The 26808-nt window shown below is 45.4% G+C and overlaps 1 protein-coding gene across 1 annotated transcript in view; it reads left to right on the top strand.

The window, feature by feature from the left end:
• The first annotated feature begins 5309 nt into the window (after positions 1-5309).
• Positions 5310-26808, top strand: part of CCN3 (cellular communication network factor 3) — a 31900-nt gene continuing 10401 nt past the window's right edge. The window contains exon 1 of the mRNA XM_066623308.1: positions 5310-5397. Coding sequence (XP_066479405.1) covers positions 5310-5397 — 88 coding nt within the window. The remainder of the gene's footprint in view (positions 5398-26808) is intronic.

Genomic DNA, 26808 nt, shown 5'->3' with positions numbered 1-26808 from the left:
CACAAGGGGATTATAGACAAGTCATGCAAGGTAGTTAAATGAGCCAACAAAAAGCACACACATCCCTCCACAGTTCCTTTTGTTACACAGCCCTGGACCTGCTCCCCCCACTTGTGAGTCCAGAGTCCTTAGGAAAGTGTTCAACACAATTTAGACAGGTGGGTCCTGAAGGAGAAGAGACGTGTGAAGGAAGCACCAGCTCAGAGAGACATCTCAGAATGGCTGCTGCATGTCTCAGGAAGAAAAGTCCTTTTGGTGTGCACTGCAAGGTCTTTAGGGGAAAAAAGCCTCTCTTCACTTCCTGTTCTAATTGCTATCATGCTGTAGCTGTGGACTACTTTGGTTGGAGCTAAAAGAGTGTGAGCAAGACTATAGGTAGGCTGCAGCCACAAAACAACAGCTGCCTACTCTGCCATTAGTCTGTGGAACTCCTTGCCCCAGGATGTGATGATGGTGTCTAGACTAGATGCCTTTAAAAGGGGATTGGAGAAATTTCTGGAGAAGTCCATCACAGCCACAGTGTGACTAATAGCCCCACTCTAGGCATGTCTACTCAGAAATGTCCCATTATAGTCAATGGGGCTTACTCCAAGGTAAGTATGCATAGGATTGCAATGAGGAGATAGGGAACTGGGCAAGTGTGGGGTGGGGGAGGGCTCCCCACGGACAAAGCTGCTGCTGCTCTCTGAGGAGGAAGAGTCAGGGGTTGCACCTGCTGTACTTGGCTACGGTGGTGCCTGTTCTGCAACTTCTGGGATTGCTTCTCCCCAGGTGGGCAGCTTGCAGTAAGACAGCAGAGGTGCTGCCTGTTTCCCTCTCCAAAAGGGGTGCCAAAACCTGGTTGCCTGGATCCCTTGCTCCACCCCTGGGTGTTAAAAGAGTACAATGTGCTAGATTATAACAACTGGGATCTGTCACAAAATGCTACATTTCTCCAACCCTGTAATTGCTTACATTTAACGGTAAACATGTTTACGGTAAACATTTCAGTAAGAAGGCCACATCGTATATTTTGCACATTTTCATGGACCAGAAAAATATCAGCTTTAGTGATGCACGGCACACCGTCTCTGCCTAATTCATTGCTCCAATCTAGCTCCAAAGAACCCAGCATCACAATTCAATCAGGGGTCGTCATCCCCAAAAAATCTAGCTCTTAGAACAGATTGCTCTTTACCACAGTCAGGTCTGCATTTTCTTACATCATTCCATTGCTGAGCTGACATGTTTTACATTTGCTCTTCAGGATGCCTTTTTTAACAGCTCTGCCCACTGTAGCATGTTCAGGACCTGCTTTTGTTGTTCTGAAGTACATGACTTATCAGCTGCAGAGTCCCCACTGGGAGAGATCCAGCTGTGTGCAGTAAAAGGAATAATGAAAATAATAATATAATAATATACAGTATTTATATACCGCCTTTCTTGGTCTTTATTCAAGACTTTATTCAAGGCAGTTTACATAGGCAGGCTTATTAAATCCACGCAGGGATTTTTACAAATTGAAAGAAGGTTCTTTCTTTCAAGAACCACTACATTCAAGGTGTTACACTCCGATCTGGTTTAACATTCTGGCCTCCATCCTCCCACGCTCCAAGCAGATGGAACAGCTCAGCTGCAGCTTGCCAGCTGCTTCAAGGTCGCACGGTGCCGGTGGCCTCGAACTGGCGATCTTGTGGATGTTAATCTTCAGGCAAATGGAGGCTCTACCCTCTAGACCAGACCTCCTGCCCAATATAGGTGAAAAGCAAATATCTATCTAAGGGCCCAATCCTATCCAACTTTCCAGCACCAGTGCAGCTGCAAAACAACCCTGAGGCAAGGGGACAAAAGTTCCCTTACCTTGTGGAGGCTTCCGTAACTACTCTGCCACCACAGGATACAGCGCATATCCCATTGGCATGACCACACCAGGGCTAGAAAGTTGATCGGATTTGGCCTAAGGCTGCAGTCCTATCCACACTTATCTGGTAGTAAGCCACATAGACTACAATAGGAATTACTTCTGAGTTTAAATTCATAGGATTGGGTTCTAATTTGGGGGAAAGTCAGTGGCTGCACTGAAGCTGAGTTTGAAGCATACCTTGTTGAATCAGATCAAACACATCTTAATGGTGTGACCCACAACACCATCTTAATGGACAAAGCAACCAAATTGATTCTATTTTTATGTTAGATTTCCCTAAACAAGTGATTATGTACATTGAAAAACAATGCTGAAAGATGCATGAGGGTATCATCCGGAGAAACGTCTGTGTACCTAAGGACAGCTTTATACATGATCACATAGATCATGGGACTCCAAACCCCGGCCTAGGGGCCAGATGCGGCCCGTGGCCAGCCTCAATTTGGCCCGTGGCCAGCCTCTTGTCCCCTGAAAATCTCTGGCCCACTTGGCCGAACATAATTGGAACTGTGCTCTGGTTGCATCTGAAGGATGTTCTAAGGGCCAGAGAGTTTGAATGAATGAGCCCATTCATTCATTTATTCACTCATCTAAGTTCGATCTCTAATTTATTTATATAAATTTCATATTTAATTTTTTTTCCAGCCCACAACACCATGTCAGATATTTGATGCGGCCCTCCGGTCGAAATGTTTAGAGACCCCTGACGTAGAACATGAATAGGTGACAGGTGTACATAAATGAACCAAAGTATATTCAGTGCTCTTTGAATTCTACTACTCAGTTTTCATTATTTTATTACTTATTATTAATTTATTAGTATTTTTACCCTGCCTTTCTTCCTGAGGGGATCCAATTTTGTTTTAATTCATTCTATTGTTTTATTTGTTATTTGGGTGCCTCCTTTTGAGAGAAAAAAGTAGGATCTTAGTGTACTATTTAGGGCACAATCTGAACCAACTTTCCAGCACTGACATAGCTGTGCCAATCTGGTGTGCACTGCATCCTGCAGTGGGGAGGTAGTCAAGGGGGCCTCCTCAAGCTAAGGACATGTTTGTTGCCTTACCTTGGGGGCTGCATTGCGGCTAAGTCAGTGCTGGAAAGTTGGTTAGGATTGCGCCCTTAGTTAAATAGCACTGTAAAGGAGCCATAAGAACATAAGAACATAACAACATAAGGATTGAAGAACATAAGAACATAACATTGTTGGCAACCTTCAGTCTCGAAAGACTATGGTATCGCGCTCTGAATGGTGGTTCTGGAACAGCGTCTAGTGTGGCTGAAAAGGCCAATTCGGGAGTGACAATCCCTTCCACACTGGGAGCAAGTGCAGTCTGTCCCTGGTCTGTCTCCCTGGCTATGGGCCTTCCTTCTTTGCCTCTTTGCCTCAGACTGTTGGCCAAGTGTCTCATCAAACTGGGAAAGGCCATGCTGCACAGCCTGCCTCCAAGCGGGCCGCTCAGAGGCCAGGGTTTCCCACCTGTTGAGGTCCACTCCTAAGGCCTTCAGATCCCTCTTGCAGATGTCCTTGTAACGCAGCTGTGGTAAGAACATAAGGATAAGCCATAAGCTGTGCTTGATGGGGTACAGTTCATAAATAGCACTAGACTAGAGCATCTATCAAAGGTAATCAGAGGTTCTTGAGGAGACCCCTACCCAAGACATAGATGTGGCTTTCTGACTTTGGTTTCTAGCTGCTGTTCCTTTCGCATGGCCTCTGTTTTAAGATTTTTAATTCATTTGACCCTTTTGTAGTTTATTGTTTTCAGTTCAGAATTTTGTTGTCCAACTTGCGAAACAGTTCTTAGAAAGGGGAGATATAAATCTTGAAAAGAAATCAAACATAACGAGGAATAAGGGATGGGGCGGGGCTTGCAAACTGTTTCCTGGTATGAAAAGTATTCCAAGCTTGCCCCCACTTTCACCTGCGAAAAGCCGGAGAGTGTGTTTTTATTCTAATTGGAAGTATTTGCAGAGCATAGTCCTAGGTAGTGGCATTGCTAGAAGGGTGCAAAGCACTAAGTTTTGCAGGGAGCCTCACCACAGCGTGCAAACAGGCTCTCCCCCTCCTCTTCGGACCCCTCCATTCTGCTCTCCCTGCCTGGAATGGCTCTGAAGGGGAGGAGCCCCTTGCATGCTGCGGTGAGGCTCCCTGCAAAACTTAGTGCTTTGCACCCCCTCACACTACACCATTGGTCTCAGGGTACATGATGTAGCAAGCAACCATTGCTGAGGCTACAGAGGCCTGGTCTTGGTTAGGGTCCAGATGAGAGGCTGCTTGGTAGGTATGCTGCCTTAAGCACTGTGGGAAAAATGCCGGTGATAAAGATACAAAATAAAATTCTGAGCCTTGCAATATTTGGGGCAGCCCAATCCTAATCTCTGATCTAACTGGCCTGCACTGTATGCAGAGCAGGTTAGGAGGTGGCTGGAGGTCAACTCGGGTAAGGGGATTTTTTTTCCCATACCCCAAGTAAAGCCCCAGCCTCCTCTATGGGGTTATTTGGATCTGCACCAGTAAAATCACTAGTTCAAATCTGAGCAGCCAGTGTAAGGCTACTCAGGCCAGGGACAGGTGTTAGGATTCAGCCTGTGCTGCCACGGCCGATCCCACCCCCCTCCCGGGCCCGATCCACCTTCCGTTCCACTATACCCTGACCAAAAACATTCCTCCCTGCCTCAATTCTGCTTTCCTGCCACTCTCTCCCACCACATGCACTGGCCTGCCTGGACTGGTGTAAATGTACCCCGTTGGGGGCTAGATCTGCACTAGCCCAACCAACTCCCAAGCCAGCGCAAACATGCTTTACAGCACTTTCACAACACTCGGAAGCTGGCATGGTGTACTGGGGCTGCGCTGGCTGAGTGAACACTCTGGATTGCACCCCAAGGTTTCTTTATTAATATTATTTTTTAATATCTAAAGGAAGGAATCTTCCCATCTCTGCCATTATAGTGCTTAGAGCCCAAAATACAGCAATGCACTTTCATCTAGTTAGGGACCAGTGCATGGATGAAAGTCAAAAATGGATGAATGTCAAAGCATAGCATCATTTAACTTGCACATTTCTTTTGGCAGATAAAAAATGTAATATCCTATATAACACACATGAATGTATGTGAAACCTAAATAAACAAAAATAAAAAATAGACATAAGAATCTTGACGATTGTCATGGAAGGTTGGATGAAATCAGACGAAAGAGGAAAGTACAGGGTGACATTTGAAATGTGGCTGTAATTGAAATGGCTGAAAGAGCAAAGCGATGAAAGTCAAATAGATGAAAGTCAAGGCATTGCTGTATGTCTATGTGATTTTTTAAAATGGGTCCAAGCACAGAATTTGGCTTGTCTCCATGTGGAATTAACTTCACCAAGGTGCAACATTTGATTTTGCTGCTCAGAGTATGACTAGCCTCGCCCGTCAACAACTGCAGCTGCTGTTTCCAGATTGTCAGGAGAACCGATGCATTCCTGATGATATCATTGTTTCAGGTAGATGCAGTTTAGTCCCACCCAAGGGTCCACGGCTTTGAATGCTGATGAATCGCTTGTTCTTATGAGCTGGACTTGGTTACGGCCATAGATAGTTGGCAGCTGTTAGCAGATGAGAGAAGGGTGGAGTGTTATGAAGCAACATATCCAAGGAAGCTGAAAAGCAAAAATTAAAATATTTCCTATTGCTAGGATCTGAAAAAATATTGACTGTTCCAAGAGCTCTCATGTTATAGTGTGACCCTTGTGGTTTGCTCCACAGCCTTCTCCAACTATTTTCTTTGATGTGTTGCCTGTAGTATAATAAACTCTGGCAAAGAAATGGAAGGAAGAGGGGGGAAACCCAGCTGGTCTTCTTAAAAGCTAAGAACAGTTTGAATGGAAACATGAATTGAAATCATAGGTAACCATGAAGGTCCAAATGTCTGAGAGTCCAAATAGGGTAATACCTTTATTAGGACCAGCAAAAATGTCACAAGTCCTGAGTGAGCTTTTGAGTACTTGCTCTTCTTCAGGGTGAGTGTTAAGCAAACCAAAGCAAGGACATGATCAGAAACCTCCAGGGTTTGTGACAGCCTTAAGACAGAGTTCTGGTGATTTTATGCAGACTTATTAGGCGAGGCTTCTGAGCAAGGTGCAAAACCGATTCCAAATTGCTCAAGAGCTTGTTAGGACAATGACAGCTTCTGTTTCTCCAGTTTTTGAAAAACAAGAAACATTTAGCCATTACTCAAATCTGTTTCCGCAGTACTAAGTGGAACACACAGGTCCTTTATGGGGCAACAAGCAGAAAGAAATGTGGCAGTCTTTATATTAGCAAGGTTGGAGATTAGTTTTGAGTGGTCTACCAAAAGAAGCAATAAAAGCCAAATTGGGTAGCATTATCTAGTGCAGTGGTCCTTACACATTTAGTACGAGGACCCACTTTTTATCTGTTAGAATCTGTCAGGACCCACCGGAAGTGGTCATGGCCGGAAGTAACGTCATCAAGCAGGAAAATTTTTAACAATCCTAGGCTGCAATCCTTCCACACTTACCCAGGAGTAAGTCCCATTTACTATCATTGTTAAATAATATACACAGTACCTTGTTAAAAGTACAGGTAACATTTACCCAAATGCAATCACATACCATGGTAGCATCAAGTCCAATATATTAAAAATAAAATATTGAAAGGAATGGGGACCCACCTGAAATTGGCTCGCAACTCACCTAGTGGGTCCCGACCCACAGTTTGAGAAACACTGATTTGTGGCTGGATGGTAAGTAATCCTCACAAGTTGAATCTCAGCTGGTGGTAGAAAACAGTCTTTCCCCTCCCCCCATTTTAAGATCTCTCTCCTGGTGTGCTCCCTAAAGCATGTGATGGGCCACTGTGAGATACAGGAAGCTGGACTAGATGGGCCTTTGGCCTGATCCAGCGAGGTTCTTCTTCTGTGTCCACACCTTTTTCATTAAGGATATCATGGAACAGCCTACATTCAATGCATACCACTAAAGAGATTTAGCTAATGTTGTTCTCAATTAATCACTGGCAGCCCAGAGAAATCCACATGCCTTCCCTTAGTCACCAGATTATGCCTGTTACAATGTTATTCAGTTACAACATATTCTGAAGAAAATGGCATTGGAATGCTTGGATTGGAGCACAATTTATTTAAAATATTTTTTAGTTATCATGTGGCTCTGCGGGGTGTTTTCCCAGGAGAACCTAGGTGCGCATCCATGTGTTGATTTTGAATTCCTAATATTTATGAGCACAGTGGCTGCAAACCACAGATTATTTCGCCAGGAAAATGTGGAGAAAGAAAAGGCCTTGTGAAAGGAAAAACAACACACGCATCTCCCAAACCACACTCATTTTAGAGCAGTGCTTCTCAAACTGTGGGTCGGGACCCACTAGGTGGCCGCGAGCCAATTTCAGGTGGGTCCCCATTCATTTCAATATTTTATTTTAATATATTAGACTTGATGCCACCATGGTATGTGACTGCATTTGGGGAAATGTTACAGACCTGTACTTTTAACAAGCTACTATGTATATTCTTTTAACAATGACAGTAAATGGGACTTACTCCTGGGCAAGTGTGGGATTGCAGCCTAGGATTGTTAAAATTGTTCCTGCTTGATGATGTCACTTCCAGTCATGACATCACTTCTGCTGGGTCCTGACAGATTCTCATTCCAAAAAGTGGGTCCCAGTGCTAAATGTGTGAGAACCACTGTTTTAGAATATTCCAACATGGGTCAAGAATAGCCCCATTGCACAATAAGGGACTAGTGTCACCAGCAGTTCCAAGAAAACCGACAGCTGTGGTAATTAAATGGACAGGTGCATTAGCCTAGCTGGGGGGGGGGGGGCAAAGTAAGTATTGCAGGTGCCGCAATTCCCCAATGTGAGAGGTTCCTGCCAGTCACATTGGGGCAGTGCTATTGGACACCAATGCTATAAGGCCCAGGGCCAATCTGCTCTACCAATCTGCTTCCTGAGCCGATGGTCCCAGTTGGCCTTATAGAGAGGTTGAACCTGCATTTATATAAGCATCTTGAATAAACCATGTTATTTAATGAATAGGCTGAATCCAGAACACTTCTACAGTGTATGACACCCACAATCCAAATTAAACAGTAGCTCATTGAAATCTGTGGGTTTAATTCTGTTGGACTGTGTGTACTAGTTCGATACTACTTTAGTTCTTATGTCTTCCCTTGAAGAACCTTGGGAATTGTAACTCTGTGGTGATGCTGAGTGTATGTGTGTGTGAAGTGCCTTTTGGAGGTACTTTTTATGGCGGTTGGCAACCTTCAGTCTCGAAAGACTACGGTATAAGCCTACAGCACCTGGTATTCCCAGGTGGTCTTCCATCCAAGTACTAACCAGGCCTGACCCTGCTTAGCTTCCAAGATCAGACGAGATCAGGCATGTGCAGGGTAACAGTTGCTTTGTATGGGGGGGGGTGGAATTTTTTTGTGGGATGTTATTGGGGTGTAAAAAATTTTTGTCCCCCTGCCCCCCCCTCCATAACCTCTCAATTTAAGAGCTCCCAAAGTTCCTGAGATGGCACTAGTGACACAAAAAAGTCTGAAACTGTTTTAAATTTCCAGTATAGACATTCCCCATATACCACCTTGTACGGTAATCTCCAACAGCATGATCCTATACATGCCTACTCAGCGGAAGTCCCCTTGAGTCCGGTGGCACTTACTCCCAGGTAAAGGTGTGTAGGAGTGAAGCCCAAAACATGTGTGTCATTATTACCTCACAAAATGATTTGGTTAATGGTGATATAGAACCCAAAGCAAGTATTCTGTGAAAACAAGGAGTATTTCTGAGCATTACAAGCTGACACAGTTATGGGTAGGAAGCACTCATGAAGAAGTGGTACCCCTGCGCATGCTCCAGTCCTGAAGTCTACATCAAAGAACAAATCTGAAGGAATGCAGGGAGTTCACTTCTCTCTTCTCTCAGAAAATACATTTTTTATTAAAAACAGGAGGTGAATGGAACACACCATCCTCTTAAAAATAGTTTCAATTTTAGCCATCAAGAGTTAAAATTTATGTGCTGTGATTAAAGAAGCTTTCTTTTGAATCAAAAAGTCTATATTTCTTTATAGAAGAAAACAAAATTTAAGGCCAACAGTATAATTCACGAAGGACGACAAAGGGCTGCTTTTTCTCAATTTGTGCTTCACATTGTGTTCAAATGCCCAAAAAACATTTGCACATTCTGTCATAACCTGGGAGGCTACTTATTATTTTCATTATATTTTTCTTGACAGAGTTGGACAGATTAAAAAAAAAAAATGCAGGGTGATACACTTCCCACCTTGAACAGAACTCAAAAATATAACAACTCTATGATCTGCAGCTTGAAAAGCTGTCCAAACAGCAGCCGAAGACACATCCAAGATGAAGAGCGGGACTATGGGTCAGAAAAAGCTTTGGGTGCCTGGAACTCAAAGGGGATTTCATTGATAGACCTCCAGTATCCAAATTCAAATGGACAGGGTTGGAACTGTTAAAGGTTTCCCTGACCATCATAGGCAGAAGCTGTGAGGATACCACCACAGAACAACAGATAAGGCAGTACAGAGACCAACATGTCACATCCCAAAGAATTACCATCGGAGGACAAACAAGACAATAACAATGTACATACATTTCTCATGGAACATCTACATCTTTTTCCACCTTTTTCTATACAGATGGACCTGAGCTTGGTGTATCCAGGTTTCCTTCTGTAAACCATAGTTCCCATAGTTCTTCTGCTGCTACCTCAGATTCCAGCATGATATGCCTTTCCTTAAATCCACTTGTAGGTTTTGGTAAAGTATGTTCCTTTTGTATGCATTAGTTTGTCCATGGGTATATTATTATTAATTTACTACCTCTGTACTAGTGCTACACTACCATGTTTACTCATTGACTCATTTAGAATTGTAAATCAATAGACAAGCTTATTCCGTGCTTTGCTCTCAGACCGACTCTGGCTGGTTCAGATATAATTCTAAACCACAGTTTGGTACTACATCATCAAACCTAAAGAGACGACCAAGACTTGTGTATATACCTAAGGCCTCTCCCCTCTGTTCCTCTCTCACGCACAAAAAGAGGAGAAAGCTTCTGCTATTGCTTGAAGACAAACCAAGTCTCTGTCTTACAAACAAATTCAAGGAACTGTTGGCTGTTAATTAACTATAGTTAAGATGAAAACATGGTTTAACATCTTGGTTTGTTTTGGCTGTAGTTAACACACTATACTTCTGCCAGTTCATACGTAACAAAGGGTGATGGTTTGCAAAAACTTTCATTCTCTCTAATGAAGCAGGGGAGGGGGGCAGTGAGCCCATTGCTCCCTTAGGCTTGACCATGGAGCTCTAAACTGTGGTTCAGTGTCCACTCCTTCGGCAAAGACTTCATCAAGGACTGCTGTTATCCCATTAGTCAAAATCACAGGGATACATAATTAATGGCCCAATTCTATCAGGTCTTTACACTGACATATCTCGTAATCCGCCAGTGTAAGGCCAGGCTGCCTCCATCCTGTTGCATAAGCTGCTCCAAGAGCAGAAGGCTTGTTATTGATGGCATGGGAGCTAGGAAACCCTATACCAGTGATGGTGGACCACTGAAATACCACTGGAACAGGTAGGTCAGCGGGGAGGGGGCAGTTTTGGGGGACGATCATGGGTAGTGTGTGGTGGGTTGATGTTCAGTGATGGGAAGGCGAGGATCTCAACTGCTATCAGTGTTGTAACAAGTCTCTTCCATTATAGCTATGGATAAAAACAAGGAGGAATGGCAATGTCCATATTCAACATTAATGTATCCATCCTTGATTTTTCTCTCTATTCTAGTTTATCCCTTAGCTGCATTTTCTGTTTTCTCCATGGCTGCCTTTAAGTTAAAGACAATTCTTAATTCTCGATTACTGAGAGGCTAAAATGCACTTTTTAAGTGTCTCAACATGGTGCCATTTTAGACCTCCTGTACAACTCAAAGCCTATTTCACTCTCTCCCATAAGTATAGCCAGTGGCAGTGCTAAAGTCATTGTTCAGGCAAAATAGTTCATTGGCTCTTTGGAGTTCCTGATTTATAATAGGTTGATAGCACAGCCAAGTCGTATCAACTAAAAGCCAAGGAGTGTGTTTTTCTGTTCACTTTTTAATCCAAGATATTGTTTTCTTTTTTCACTGGACTATTTATTATGGCAGCCAATGCGGTGTCCTACCCTCTTCAAATGGAATGGCAGAGAAGGGGAATGGCTGGCATTTATTTGATCCCATTAAAAGGTGTTTGATATTGTAGAATCTCAGAGTAGGAAAGAGTTCTTTGAGATCAGTCTGATTCAGCTGTCTGTTATGGCAGGAATTTGTGAGATTTAAACCCTCATCTTTCTTGATACGCTTCTAGTCTGGAAGGAAGTTCCATGACATTCCTGGTCAATATGTTCTATCAGTTATGGTTGCCACAATTACCCGCATTGGATGCAATTTTTGGTTATTGGTTATGTTGTCCTTTTTAAACGTTGATACGTTTTAGACAACCTGTTTTGTCATTCTCCTACAGCTTTTGTAATTAGTGGAAGTTAGATTTATGACCACAGACTACCATTTGAAAATATTTTCCTAATAGTCTTAGGGCGCAATCCTAACCCCTTATGTCAGTGCTTTCCAGCTCTGACATAAGGGCAATGCAGCTCTGAGGTAAGCGAACAAACATTCCCTTACTTTGAGGAGGCCTCCGTGAGTGACACCCAACTGCAGGATGCAGCACATGTCCCATTGGCACAGCTCTGCCAGTGCTGGAAAGCACTGACATAAGGGGTTAGGATTGCTCCCGAAATCAGCCATTTTCAACCACTGTGCCATAGCACACCCGTGCGCCACGAATGGTCTGCAGGTGTGCTGCGGGAGTTTGGGAGAAGGGTCATTTATTAGTAGCACCATTGGGGAATGTGAACCCCTCACCAACAGCATGGCGCACCTTGACAATTTTAGTACCGTGATACTGCTTGGAAAGGGGAAAACAAGTTGTAGTATTTTTAGCCTATTCATGCTGACTTGGAGAGCAGCTCAGCTAGTCTTGGGGCTGTGGGCTCCCTGTAGGCTGTAGGTCTACGTACAGAAGGGAAAATTTTACAGGAAAGAGAATGGTTTAAGGTCTGAAATAAGCTGGGTAGATATTTGGCACCTTGGCTGCTTAGTATATCACAATACCATAGTGATGTCTTTGTCCCGGTTCAACACATGTCCATAAACACCCATATTACAAAGTTTTACATGCATAGATTTTTACAAGTATTGACAACACTTTCAACACACTCTTCAAAGGCAGTCCCACATAGTGTCCAAGTAGTTGATCACTATGTAAATAAGTGATGGGTCACCATGGCCAGATTTGTGCACTGGTTGTAGGCTGGAGGACAGGGCTCAGGACTAGGCCCTAATTTCCTTCTGCTCACAGTTCTTTGGATCTGGCCTATGTTATTTGGCACCTCTATACCAGCTGCTTTGCAGGTTTGTTTCTGTGTTCTTTCAATGTTTCTCTTTAGGAGTGAAGGGATATTGACTGAATGCAGGATGGTAGCCTTTCTTTGGTGCTTTCTTCCTAGCCTGTTCCTTTCCAGAAACTCTGTAGGTATATTTATTAGCACTTTTGGCATGGTATAAAAATAAGAATAGCAGAAATTGTTCTTTATCCCAAATGTTCCAAATGTTTTTCAAGTGAATGAGTATGATATGCATAAGGTGATGACAGATTGCAGTGGAGACAGATTTACAAATATGGAAATGTAGAGACACGTCTCTCTCCTGACTTAAGCTGGAGCAGTCTATGGGGAGACAGTTTATGGAACTTCACTCTATGTTATATTCCTGAATCAGATTTAAGGCTTGGTGAGAGCAAGATCCAGTCAAAGTTTTCATTATAGCTATATAGTGGAGTTTATCCAGTTGACTTCCCCCTCTACCACCAGTCACTGTTATGTCAAATTCTTCAGGCTCCAGCCTGGCCCATCAAAACTTGGCATATGCAGACTGTGATTTGTCACAAAGCTAACCAGTTTCCACACCCTGTTCAATCAACCCCCCTGGTCCTGGCTAAACCCACTCCTCTGCCCCAGACTCCTCCCATTGACTGGTATTTTTCAAATCATATGGCACCTAATCACCTAATCCTCACTGTTGGCATCCTTCAGTCTCGGAATCGCGTCTGAATGGTGGTTCTGGAACAGAGCGTCCTCTCCAGTGCGCGAAGCCTGGGTAAAGAAGGTATGGAGGATAGGCTGTTACCCATGCAGCAAATCCCCCCTCTCCACATCACTGAAATGGTCCAATGGAAAGGCAGAGGCCAATACGGTTGGTTCCAGTGGCGTCACAGGAGTTGCTAGAACGCGACTGTGTTCAGCCATGAACTGCCTCAGGGACTCTGGCTCCGGATTTTGCCTCGAGGTGACTCCTGAAGCCTTTTCCATAACTGGATGTAGCCACAAGGCAGTGGAGGTTTGGGATCAGCATTTTCCTTCTCTCAGATGAGCTGCCTTCCCAGGCTGACGAGTCCCATCTACCCGGTGGCTGTTTAGTCGCTTCTTACGACAAGTACAGCCAAACTGAGGGCCTATTCTTATCCCCAGCCCCCAGGGGATCCTAATCCTAATCACCTAGTAAACCTAATCAGAGGGAGCCACTTCCCAACTTCAGTGGCACACAGAAACCCCCACTCTGACTCACTCCCCAGCTATGCCTTTGGAAAATGCAAGGAAAGGTCTTTCTACATAATTAAAGAATAGACCTTAAAGAGTCAAACTTAGGCCAGTGATTTTCAGCCTTTTTCATCTCAGCACACTAACAAGCTGCTGAAATTGTCAAGGCACACCATCATTTTTTGACAATTGACAAGGCACACTGTGCTGCTGTTGGGGAGCTCACACCCCTCAACAGCCCTGCTAATAAAACGACCCTCCCAAAACTCCTATGGCACACCTGCAAACCATTCACGGCACACCAATGTGCCATGGTACACTGGTTGAAAATTGCTGTTTTAGGCACAAGCTTAACATTGATGTGTTTCGTTTTAGTTTTATTTTCAACTAGTTTTAGTTTTATTTTCAACTAACTAGAGGCTGAATCAGGACTCCTGTGGACTGGGCACACAGCAAGATAGAAGACCTTTAACTCTTCCACCCTACCATAGTTTTGATCTATATTGCCTTCATGGCCACATTGCTGCTATTACCATGGAGGTAAAAAGCTCCCATTAGTGTAACACAGCAATTTTCAACCTTTTTCAACTCACAGCACACTGACAAGGCACTAAAATTGTCGAGGCGCACCATCAGGTTTTTGACAATTGACAAGGGCACACCATGCTACCAGCGGGAGGCTCACATCCCCCATTGACCCTACTAATAAATGACCTTCCCCCAAATTCCTGTGGCACACTCGTGGCACACCAATGTGCCATGGCACGCTGATTGAAAATGGCTGGTGTAACATGCAGCTTGTTTACATTCGCCCTGATTCAGTGGCAGTAGTGAAATATCCCATCACTACATAATGAACACGGAGTAGCCATGACATTGGAAGGCCAGAAATGCTGCTGCTTGTAAGTTGCGGGAGGGTTAGGGGTTGGGGTGGTCACAGCTCTATTTTTCTACAAAAGTAATATGTTAAAAAATAACAGAAAAGTCATCATCCCTCCCACTCCCCCCCCCCACAACTGAAACTGACTAAATAAGGGACATTTCAGGAGCAATCCTTCACTACATCCTCCAGATGCAATAAAAGAGGCAGGAGATGGAAGGGCAACACTGCTAATAAATGTTGCTGAACAGGACTTGGGAGTAAACATTATAGAAGGGCTTTGGCCATGATGATGGGAATCATTGAATAATATAGTCCTATATTGTGCCAGGTGGAGTTACCAGCTGATTGTGGAAAAGCCATGCATCAATGCTAAATAAAAGACCACTAGCTCAATAGCAGATCACATGTTTTGCATGTGGGAGGTCCCAGGTGGTATACCTGGGACTCGGAGGCAGAGATCCCTGCCCATCGGAGTAGGCAATAGTAAGTTAGAGGTCCATCTCCCCTGCTGGCATTGCATAGTAGGGCAAACACATAGTCAGCAGGGAACCTAAACATTTTTTAAAAAAGTTTTCAGGCAAAGGGATCGGACATTCGACAATGATGTAATCACATCATTGCCAAACTTCTGGGTTGCTGAGCTCCTGGCTAAGCGGAGCTTGGCTTGGGAGGTTTCAGGGAGGCTTGAGAGGCAAAGCTTCCTGTTCAATTTGCCGCACCCCGGATAATGCATGGCAGAGCCACAGATGCCAGAGCTGGACAGGCGGCTCTGCCATGCCCTGTGTGCCGTGCAGCAAACTGGGTTGGAGGCTTTGCCTCCCCAGCTAAGCTCTGTGTAAGCTGAAGGACTTTGGGTGGTGGGCCAGATCCAGGCCAGGGCTGTAGATTGCTGACCCCTGTTTTAAACAATGGCTTCTAAGGGGAAGGGAAGGGGAAAACCGCTCTCCCACTGAGCAATCACAGAACAGGCAAAGGGAATGTCTGTGGAAAGCTTGACCTTTTCACAGATGCTAATGGAAAGACTGATACAATGGGAGAGTATCCTATGCTTAGATAAGGCAACATTCTGAGCTGGGAGAACTAGCTGTGACTCACCACTCTGCTATGAGGAATTCTGTATCCATGTGCTAACTTCCAGAGTGAAAGTGAGTGAGGCTAGTGATTTAAATAACGAAGAGGGGTGGGGAACAGATAACAACTTTCAACGGAACTTAATTTAAGAAGACATTATGCTCTTATTCCTTAGGTATGCCGGATGAATATTTATTCAAAGGCAGGGGGAACCCCATAAATATGGAAGCGTAATACAACATCTGGGTCTGACTTGGCTGTACATGTAAAAGACTGTTGCTATCTTCAAATACCAGGAACAAAGGGGAACACCTACTGGCACGTCTTTAAGGGAAAAAGAGAACATTTTTAATGAGCAACATACTATCCAGCATTTCAATCACCTTTGATATTTCCATGGAATTAAGCAGATATGAAATGGCCTCCAAAAGGGGCTTTTGAGTGTGCTACATCACATATGGCATGGACAGGATAGAGAGCAGCTTCTTGGGAAGGGCCCTTAGCAGAGTGGTCGAATGCATGCTTTTCATGCAAAAGATTGAAGGTTCAATCCCCAGCATCTCTAGCTAAAAGAATCAGGTAATGGAGAAAACCTCTGTCTGAGACAGTCTGTTGCCCTGGAGGCAATGCCATAGAACCCGGATGAGTCACCTGGAAGCCAGAAGTGACATCACAAGACCATGGAGAAGACCATAAAGGTCAGTGTGAACAAAAACATTGAAAATCACTGCTCTAGGAGGATGTCCTGCTACATACAGGAGTTTGGACTAGGTGACCTTGTAGGTCACTTCCAACACTATGATTCTATGAGATCCTTGACAGCTGCTAACAATCAAAGGCTGCATTTTTTTTAGCTAGGGAAATATGTGGAAGTGATGTTTCCTGCATATAGCTAGCATGCTTCCGATGTGGTTATTTTGAAAACGACAAAATGGTGCCTCATCATTAAAATCAGTTGCATGGAGGTTGCCATGTTTTCACTATACATCCCATATGTTAGGGAGGCTGCAATGTTTCTGACAGGTTCCTGCATTTGTTTTGATTGAAAATAGGTGGAAGTGACATAAGCATGGTGGCAGCCATCTTTCCTAGCTCCAAGCTTGCTTGGCAAAATTCTAGTGTGGCTAGCATGCTAGAATCCAAAAAAAGAATGCAACCGAGCAGGCTGGAAGCTTAAATTGTTTTTTTAAAACTCTCTAGCACTTCTAGCACTAGAAGCTAAAAAAAGAATGCAGCCAAATTAGACAATGAAGATAATGCAATTCATTTGGTCACATTCCGTAATCTTCAGTTCACTTAGGGCCCAATCCTATCATAGCTCAGCACTGGCACTGAGTTCCAGTGCCAGCGCTGGGTGTCGCAAAGGTGCCATAAGTCACGTCCATGACACCCAGAGAGAAGTCAGTGCCGGCACTGGCCCAGCGTCAGTTGGCGCTTAGCCCAGCAACATAGAGACACTGCCTGGAACATGGTAAGAGTTACAGGTGAGCCTTGGGTACAAGGGCAGGGCAGGGCGGGAGGAGGACCCAGGGCAGGAGAAGAATGGGACCAGCGGAACCCTTCTTTGCCATATCCTATCTTCCTTGTTGGGCTGCAAAGCCCGACACAGAGGCTGTTATGTCTGCACCCACAAAACAGCCAGCACAGGCTTGAGAAGCCCTATTACAGGGCTTGGGACCTACCCCCAAAGAGACTTCTGGTGGCCCCAGCTGTGCTGCAGGATGCAGTGGCGCATGGCACCGGCAGCGCCACCGGTGATAGGATTAGGTTGTTAATGTCCCAAACCTGTTCTAGGAATGATGTGGCCAGGCTCGAAGGGTGACATCACAGTTATATAGAGTGCAGGTGCTTGGATGACATGAGGACACTGATTTGCAGGATGAGAAAGGGCTGTAGGGTGCATGTGCTTCTGAAAAGATCTGCATAGGCCATCCTTTTCTGGCCTCTGTCATTTTGCAAATTCTGTTGCCTACTGATAAGCACCTGGTAAACATCTGCACCAGCACCTGGAAAGCTCACTGGGTTTCCAGGGTCCACTGGAGAGACTCACCAGGAGGTGTTGGAGGGCAGATGATAGTAGCATATCTGAGTCTTCCTTCACACTGCCACCCACAGCAGTGGCAGCCAAAGAGGCCTGTTACCTGTTCCCTATCTAGTTCTCAGCATGGGGAGAGGGAGAGCTGGCACACACACATGCTTTCCAAAGCATGTGTGGAATGCACCATTGGGGCCACTCTCACAGGGTTTTTGCCCTGAGGTCCCCCAAAAGCTGCCAATGAGGAATAAATCTGTAATAAATAATCACCATTGTCCTGGTGGGAGATCCAGCCAACCCACCACACAGGTTCAGGTTCTGATTGGCATTGTTTGCTGTTTTGTTTCATTGCTATATTATAAGTCACTTTGAGTGCTTATAAGCCCCCAATTTGGGGGGGAGGGCCAATGATGCGGAATAAAAGTTTTTAAACAAATAAAATCAAAGAAATAAGCTTGCTAGATGGTGAGATCATCCATCCCACCCCACCCATGAGTCCTTTTTTTAAGTGAAAGTTAGGACGCAATCCTAACCAACTTTCCAACACTGGCATAGCTGTGACAGTGGGGCATATGCTGTATCCTGCAGTTGGGGGGCGGTCACAGAGGCCTCCTCAAGGTAAGGCAATGTTTGTTCCCTTACCTCAGAGTTGCACTGTCCTTAAGTCAGTGCCGTAAGGCATGTTTGCACCTCCTCGAGGGGAAGCCGGGCTGGCAATCTGAGAAGCACCAGCCTGCAAAGGCTGATGCAAGCCTCCGCGCCAGCTTCCTCTTCAACTCTTGCGTCGGCCCGGCTGGGCAGACACAAGGACAAAAGGTAGGTGGAGGGGAGGCAGGGAGGAGGCAGGACGGAGGCGTTCCTGGGCGGAGGGGGGCAGGTGGTGGGTGGCCCCAGGAGCGAGCAGGCGAGGAGCGAGAGGCGGGGCTGGGATCCGGCAGTTATGCTGAATCCCAACCGCCGTTTCTGGGGAGAACGGAGTGGCTCCAAGCTGTTCCACTCTCCTTGGATTTGCACCACCTCAAGAGGTGGCACAAGTCCAAGGAGACCCATAGGGGCCAGCGGCCCTTACCCACGGGTAAGGGGAAAAGTTTCCCCTTGCTTCTGGCTGAGCCGCTTATGGCACAATCCCGTGCTGGATACAGTGCAAGCCTCTTGGTTTACCTGTTCCAGGACAGGAAAGGATTGTGCCCTTAATCTATAATCTACAGGATGATTTAGCATTCTGCAGGTCTTCTGTAGGGAGAAACTCTCCTTCCCTCTTGTTCTTCCTATTTCATACCTAGCTGGATCCATGCCATGCAGAAAACTGGCATCTATTGTCAATATTATGTACATTGATCAGAGCCAGGATACAGATTAATGTACCTTTGAGTTGTCTACCTGATTATTAATAAGTAGAGTCTATCAATTGTACTCACTGCCATTTCTCTTCTCAATGGGAGGTATAGATAAGTCTTTGACTTGTGTTTATAAGAACGTGACTTGCATAAAACAACAACCACACAACTCCTGTATAATCTCTGGTGTTGTATACAGTGGCAGCACTGTCCACAGGTAAACATCAGACGAAGCATTCTAAATTCGATTGAAATATGCATCAAAGATGTTACTGAGCACAGAGTTATTTTTAAGGAGACCTATTGATCTTGGCCTGGCAATACATTCCACCGAGACTCTTTTTTTTCCTTTTTCTTCTAAAGCCAAGACAATTCCATTCCATTTCTTTTTTTTCCCCTGCCCTTTAAACTGTTTATGCCAAAACCATCATTTGGTTGGCCACATACTTCTGGTTAATAGTCAGCAAGGGTAGTAATAACCACTTTGAGAGGAGATACCTAGGTGACATTTCCTTGTAAATCACAGTGATTTTTATGGCCCAGAGACTTCAGGGGCTAGGGGAAGTTCCATTTCCAAATGCATCTCACCTATAAGCTGTCCAGATGAAAGTACATTCTTTCTGAATTAAAAGCATGTTTGGTTTTTTTCTATGAGAAACTCAACATCCCTCTCAAGCTCAGTGTAACAATGACTACACAAAGATCATCCCAAAACATTGGATCAGGGAGTAGAACCACATCAGAACTCACAAACACAGGACTGGCTCAATCCCTGTTGTCTGAGATGGCAACAGGGAGATGGCAATCCCTGTTGTCTGAGATCAAGCCCAGGATGGGGTGGGTATGGTGGCAGCAGCAGCAGTTAATCCTGACCCCCTTCATGGGCCTGATCCATCTTCATGCATCAACATGGACTTGTGTCAGCGATATCACTGGTACAGGTCCGAGTTGGCCCATCAGGCCCAAAGGAGCTTACCCAGTGGCAAGGGAGCAACTCTTCCCTTACCCTGAGGAGGCCTCCCAAGGCTTAAACTCTCCCATTGGATTCAGTAGACACCACTTAGACGCTGTTTTGCATCACCATGTGGGGAGTTGCAATGAATTGGGCTGCCCACTACTAGCAAATTCTAGAACATGGAGCAGGGTAGCTAAAATAACAGCCCAATCCTATCCACACTTTCCTGGAAGTAAGCCCCATTGACTTTAATTAGGCTTACTTCTGAGGAGACATGCATAGGATTGGGCTGTAAGAAGAAAGCAAACAGAATTGAACTGAAAGTTAGTGCTTGGTGAACCAAAAGTCAGACCCCCTTCCCCTCCATTTCAGAAGCCTTTGTTTAAAGCAGGGGTCAGCAACCTATGGCCCTGGCCTGGATCTCACCCACTACCCAAAGTCTGGAAGAGAATTGGCAAAATAGTTTGAAAAAGAACAATTCCTTACATGTCTAACTAAGAAACTATCCCTACTGCTAACTACTTAAATTGTTCCAGAAAATTTGGCCTCCTGCATTTACTGGGGTAAGTCTGTACTGGTTCCAATAGCAGACCTGGCAAAACAGACCTGCCTGCTCTGTGAGGAAGCATGTGTCGGTTTGGTTTGATCATGACATGGTTTTACTGATTGGAGAATATACAACCATGTCGGCACTTCTAGCTGATCTCTGTCCTGATCAGGAAAATGAGGGATGTCCAATGGCGACTTCTGTGTTTGACTTTGGCCCTTTGGCCCCAATCCTATCAGAGTTTTGTGCTGCCAAAACTAGCATTCCATCTGTATGTCTGTCACAAATAGCGACATTCCATTTTGTGCAGCTGGGCCACCACCACAAGCAGCAGGTGGCCACCACTGTACGCTAGCGGCCTTGCACTGATCCCCAGTGCTGGTAATTCAGCACAGGGCAGGAGGCAGGGGGTATGCAGAACAGGGCAGGGAGGGAATCGGGTAGAGACTGGACCAGGAAGGTGGGATTGAGGCTGAGAATGGGGTGTATCAATGACAGCAGCAGCACCAATATACTATCCCCATTCCGGGCCTCAATCCATCTTCTTGGTTCCACTCAGACTTATGCCAGCAAAATCACTGGCAAGTAGGCCTATTCAGGCAGCAGAGGTTTTCCCCCAACCTGGGGGTTCATAACACTCCTGGCAATGAACAAATGTTTCCTTATCTGGAGGAGACCTCCTGGACTGCCCCCTTTGCAACATGCAGAACATAAGAACATAAGAACAGCCCCACTGGATCAGGCCATAGGCCCATCTGTGAACTGGTCATGTGTGACCCTAACAGCTCAATCCAATTTAACTCCCTGTATGGCGATGCAGCTGTGCCAATGTAGCAACCACTGAATACCATGGGAGAGTTTTGGACTTCAGAGGTCTCTTTGGAGTAAAGGAACATTTGTTCCCTTGTCCTGGGCTAAGCCAGCACCAGCCTGCTGGGTCTATTCAGATTTGTGCCAGTTCTAGAATTGCTGCACTTCTGCATGGACCTGAGTCAAGGAATCAAGGCTGAGAAGGAGGTTAAAACATTGGTGCACCGCTGCCACCAATATCACCCCTCCCTGGTCCCGATCTGACCTCCTTCCCACCCCATCTCCTCTCCCTCTTCACCCCCTTTCCACCTTCGTCCAACCCCCTGCACAAATGTACCGGTGCTAGCGGGTGTCCCTGGTCCACTGTGCATGGACCCAGCCACTTAAGAACATAAGAACATAAAAATAGTGCCACTGGATCAGGCCATAGGCCCATCTAGTCCAGCTTCCTGTATCTCACAGCGGCCCACCAAATGCCCCAGGGAGCATACCAGATAACAAGAGACTTCATCCTGGTGCCCTCCCTTGCATCTGGCATTGTGATATAGCCCACCTCCAAAATCAGGAGGTTGCGCACACACATCATGGCTTGTACCCCGTAATGGATTTTTCCTCCAGAAACTTGTCCAATTCCCTTTTAAAGGCATCCAGGTCAGATGCCGTCACCACATCCTGTGGCAAGGAGTTCCACAGACCAAGCACACGCTGAGTAAATAAATATTTTCTTTTGTCTGTCCTAACTCTCCCAACACTCAATTTTAGTGGATGTCCCCTGGTTCTGGTGTTATGTGAGAGTGTAAAGAGCATCTCTCTATCCACTCTGTCCATCCCCTGCATAATTTTGTATGTCTCAATCATGTCCCTCCTCAGGCGTCTCTTTTCTAGGCTGAATAGGCCCAAATGCCTCTTGCACTCCAGTGACTTGGTTGCATCAGTGGGATAGGGGATTAAGTTAGGATTTGGCTGCTAATCTTTAAAATGCCATAAGTCATTGTTTTTCTTTCTGTCACAGACCAATATGACTATGTCATATTGCAGAATGTCCTGAAATGAAGGTTCAGTCTCTTAGCCATGGTAGCTTAATAGCATTTTGGAGGAAAAGAAAAGAAAAAACCTTCTTTACCTGCTGCTCTTAGGAGACAAGAAGAAGAAAAATGTCCAAGAACCACCAGAATACATATTTGGGCAAACAATACCAAGTGTGAGACACTTATTTCCGAATGGAAGGTGGAGATATTTTGCTTTCTAATCCCTTGGCATAGCTTGATTCAGAACTATCATCACCAACCCGGTTGTGTTATGAATGGCTATGGATCAAGTTAAGAAATATTCACTTCTGGATCTAGATTAAGTTGGGTAAAGCAGTGCTGTGACTGGGAATCTGGCTTGTCATTGCCAGAAATCTCACAAATGGGATGTGGTGTGATTGCCACTCTTCTCAAACAGGAGTCTTTGAAGGGAGATGCAAAGCCTTGTTGCATGCCCTTGCCACCAGAAATGTGGCGGGTGGCCAGGACATTTGGTGTCCTGGGACCATAATTTTGGAATGTCATCCCCCAGGTAAGCTCTCTTGGTCCTATCAGTGTTGACATTTTGCCACCTGGAGAAGACATGGCTGTTCCTGAATGCTTTTGGGGATGGGTAATTGCTGGTTGTGTTCAGATTATTTTATGCTTCGACTGCTATGGAGTTGTGTGAATTACTGCTTCTGTTTCATGGGGCTTTATCCACATCTTGGATAAGATACTTGAGTGGGGGCTGTGTGCAACCTGCAATGCAAGCATTTTGGGAAAAGATGGGATTTATGTGGAGCCATTTCAGTCTGGGTTCTGGTCACAGTCACTAAAACAAGTGGTTTTGTAACTATTTTCTTTTCAAGCTACACATTTTGTTTGACTTGCATATGTATGCAGTTTTATATTAAAATGTGTGTAGATCCATTTGGTCCGTTAACTTACATGCACTTGTGAAGCGCACATTTTGATTGCTTTCCATTCTACCACAAAGTCTATAATAAATTTTATTTATATCTCTAAGATTCTACAGACCTTGGCTGTGAACCTGGGGCCCCACCAAAAATGTTTTCAATTGGGACCCTACAGTTGCTAAGGCTGGCTTTGCCCCAGCAAACCTCCTTAGCCCTAGTTTACTATGGAACATCTAGGGCCACATAAGTCAATGGTAGAGGACATGCTTTGCCCTAGGTTCAATCCTAGGTATCTCACAGTCCAGTCCTGAGCATCCAGGATTCTCTTCTAGGGACGTCTCCTCAGAGAAAGTCTCCTCCGGGGAAAGCCCCCAGGGAAAGCCCCAAGCCCTGCAATGGAGCTTCTCAAGTCCCGCACCGGCTATTTTGCTTGATTTGAAAGACCCTATGTTGGGCCAGTAAGCCGGACACAGAGTTCAGGATACAGCGGAGCAGAGCTCCACTGGTCCACCCCACTTCTGCCCTGGTTCCTCCCCTGCCCCCACTCCATTACACCCACTCCCACCCAGAAACTACTTACTGCTGCCCAGCATTGCTGGAGCGCCGGCCGGAACTCCACATGGCACAGAGGCTCAGCGCCTTATGGCACATTTGCGACACCCAGCGCAGTGTTGGACCTCAGCACCAGTGCTGAGGAGCTTTCGGATTGTGCTCTCAGGTAACCAGGATGGGGGGAAAAAATTATGCCAGAGAACTTGAAGAGCTGCTTGTCCGTCAGACTAGATGGCCAAACGCCTGACTCAGTAGAAGACCGTTTCACATGTTCAGTTCTATAGACATTTTCCAGCTGTTGCAACAACTCCAGCTTTTACTTAAATGTAACAAAATATAATATTAATTGGTGTGGTTTTTACATATTTTAACACTTCTGATTGTTTTCTTTAAGCTCCCTCAAATGTTTTAGCAACCATTAGCTGGAGTAGGTTTCTTATATAACAAATTGTCAGAGGTTCCATCCCACAGCATTTAAGCTTTGGGCTGTTTAAAGATATTTGACGTGTTTGTATCCCACCCTTCTCCACCACACTCAGGACAGAATCTATGGACCTGACCAACATTTCATCCTCACAACAATCTTGCAAAGTAGATTATAGAAAGAAAGTGAGTGATGGGCCCAGAACCACCCAGGGAGTTTCATGACTCTCTGCAATGATTTAAACATGGCAATTCCACACATTCAAACTTGACGCTCCGGCCCCTGCTTCCCACATGGGCTTTGTTCCTGCACTTTGGTTCACAGACTGATCCATGACCCAGTTTAGATGAAATTCCTGGACTGAAGCCCAAGTCATCCCATTTGCCAGAATGCATATTGATCGAGTTGCTGTCTCACTGGAAAACTGCTTTTGCCTCCCAAATGCCTGAGATGTAAGAATTTTTTCTTTTTCCTCCTCCTCTTGAATGTCTTTGTTACTCTGGAGCAATCACTAAAGAGATGCAGGACAGTTAGGAAAAGATACTTTGGAAACTGTTGCCATCATTATGCATTCTTACACAAAGTAATTGCACTGGAGGAAGTACAAGGAACATTATTATTCTGTCTAGAGTCCCTTTTTCTCAAGAATGAGCAATTTGTTCACCACCAAAGGCTCCTTTTGAAAACCAAATTAGCGCAGTTTTGCACAGCTAATATAATTGGTGTTAATGTGCATGCATCCCTAATTGCCATCAAGCTAAGCTGCTGAGAGATGACCTGCTGGTATGGTGTTGTACTCAGGGTCCCCTATGTAGGTGTGCATGCACACAGGTGCAATTCCTGGCTGGTAATGGTTCCCACCTTAGAGCCTGGGCCCTCCCACAATAGGTTCTCTTGTTACGCCTTTCCATGCCCGAGGCTGTCAGCTGAAGTCCATATTGTCCACTGTTTGGTAGAAGAAACACACAGGCCACAGTGAAGGCACCAGGATAAAATACTGGGGACCCTCAGAAGGGGCAAAGCACAAGGGAAATCTCTTGATTTTGATGGAGTTAACATTCTGGCATGCTTAGAATTACAGCCTTATTTTAATTTTCAACATGATCCAGCAACAGATGGTGGAGGCACTTGCCTCCTTCCACCCCGACACCGCATATGGCAGACAGCCCAATGCTATGGTCCCACTAAGATGGCTGCTGCTATACTTCTGCTTCTGACTGCCCATCATGGTCAATATCCTATACCCCTGTCAGTTCAAGCATATTCATTGCTCCCTTACCAACCTGTCCTCTATCCTTACGTCTGAGCCAGTTGAATGTGCTTTTTTAAACGTACAAGTCTTTGTCAGGAAGTTCTCAAGAGTAGCCTGTTTCTTTCTTGTTTCTTCTACCCTTTCTCATGGTTTGTTTCCTTGGGTTCTGCCCTGTTTCAGACATTCCATGAGCAGAAAATGCTTGTGCCCTGTAATGCATGTCTGTGGCCATGGATTTAAAACTGGCACAACCAAATTACTCACTCAAAAGCAGGCCCAGTTGGTTTCTAGCCCTGCATGTGGTACCAGGATGAATCAGGGTATTTATCCTAAGTCACACTGGGCGCAATCCTAACCAACTTTCCAGCACTGACTTAGCTGCAATGCAGCCCCCAAGGTAAGGCAACAAACATGTCCTTAGCTTGAGGAGGCCACCTTGACTACCTCCCCACTGCAGGATGCAGTGCACACCAGATTGGCACAGCTATGTCAGTGCTGGAAATTGTATTGTATTGGCAACCTTCAGTCTCGAAAGACTATGGTATCGCGCTCTGAAAGGTGGTTCTGGCACAGCATCTAGTGTGGCTGAAAAGGCCAATCCGGGAGTGACAATCCCTTCCACACCGGGAGCAAGTGCAGTCTGTCCCTGGTCTGTCTCCCTGGCTATGGGCCTTCCTTCTTTGCCTCTTAGCCTCAGACTGTCGGCCAAGTGTCTCTTCAAACTGGGAAAGGCCATGCTGCACAGCCTGCCTCCAAGCAGGCCGCTCAGAGGCCAGGGTTTCCCACTTGTTGAGGTCCATCCCTAAGGCCTTCAGATCCCTCTTGCAGATGTCCTTGTATCGCAGCTGTGGTCTACCTGTAGGGCGCTTTCCTTGCACGAGTTCTCCATAGAGGAGATCCTTTGGGATCCGGCCATCATCCATTCTCACGACATGACCGAGCCAACGCAGGCGTCTCTGTTTCAGCAGTGAATACATGCTAGGGATTCCAGCACGTTCCAGGACTGTGTTGTTTGGAACTTTGTCCTGCCAGGTGATGCCGAGGATGCGTCGGAGGCAGCGCATGTGGAATGCATTCAGTTTCCTCTCCTGTTGTGAGGGAAGAGCTTGCATCCTGAGTACACTTCTGTACTGCAGCGAGTCATGGGCTCTTCGCTCACAACAGGACAGTGCTGGAAAGTTGGTTAGGATTTCGCCCACTGCCTCACAACATAGCTACATTTGTTTTTATACAAAGTGCACAGAGCTCCATTAATTTCTGCGGCTGCAAGGCTATCCCTCTCCATGTCGGCCAAGCTGTGACAACAGCACTACACTCCATTTGGGCAGCAGGAGATCCATTTCATTGAATAACCTGTGCCAGAACAGATCCTTTGCCTCAGTATGTCTGTCTACAAAATGGGTCCATCATA

This window comes from Tiliqua scincoides, chromosome 4 (assembly GCF_035046505.1).
Source record: "Tiliqua scincoides isolate rTilSci1 chromosome 4, rTilSci1.hap2, whole genome shotgun sequence".
NCBI lineage: Eukaryota > Metazoa > Chordata > Lepidosauria > Squamata > Scincidae > Tiliqua > Tiliqua scincoides.
Note: the sequence above shows the minus strand (reverse complement) of the source record. Positions and strands in the feature narration are given on the sequence as shown.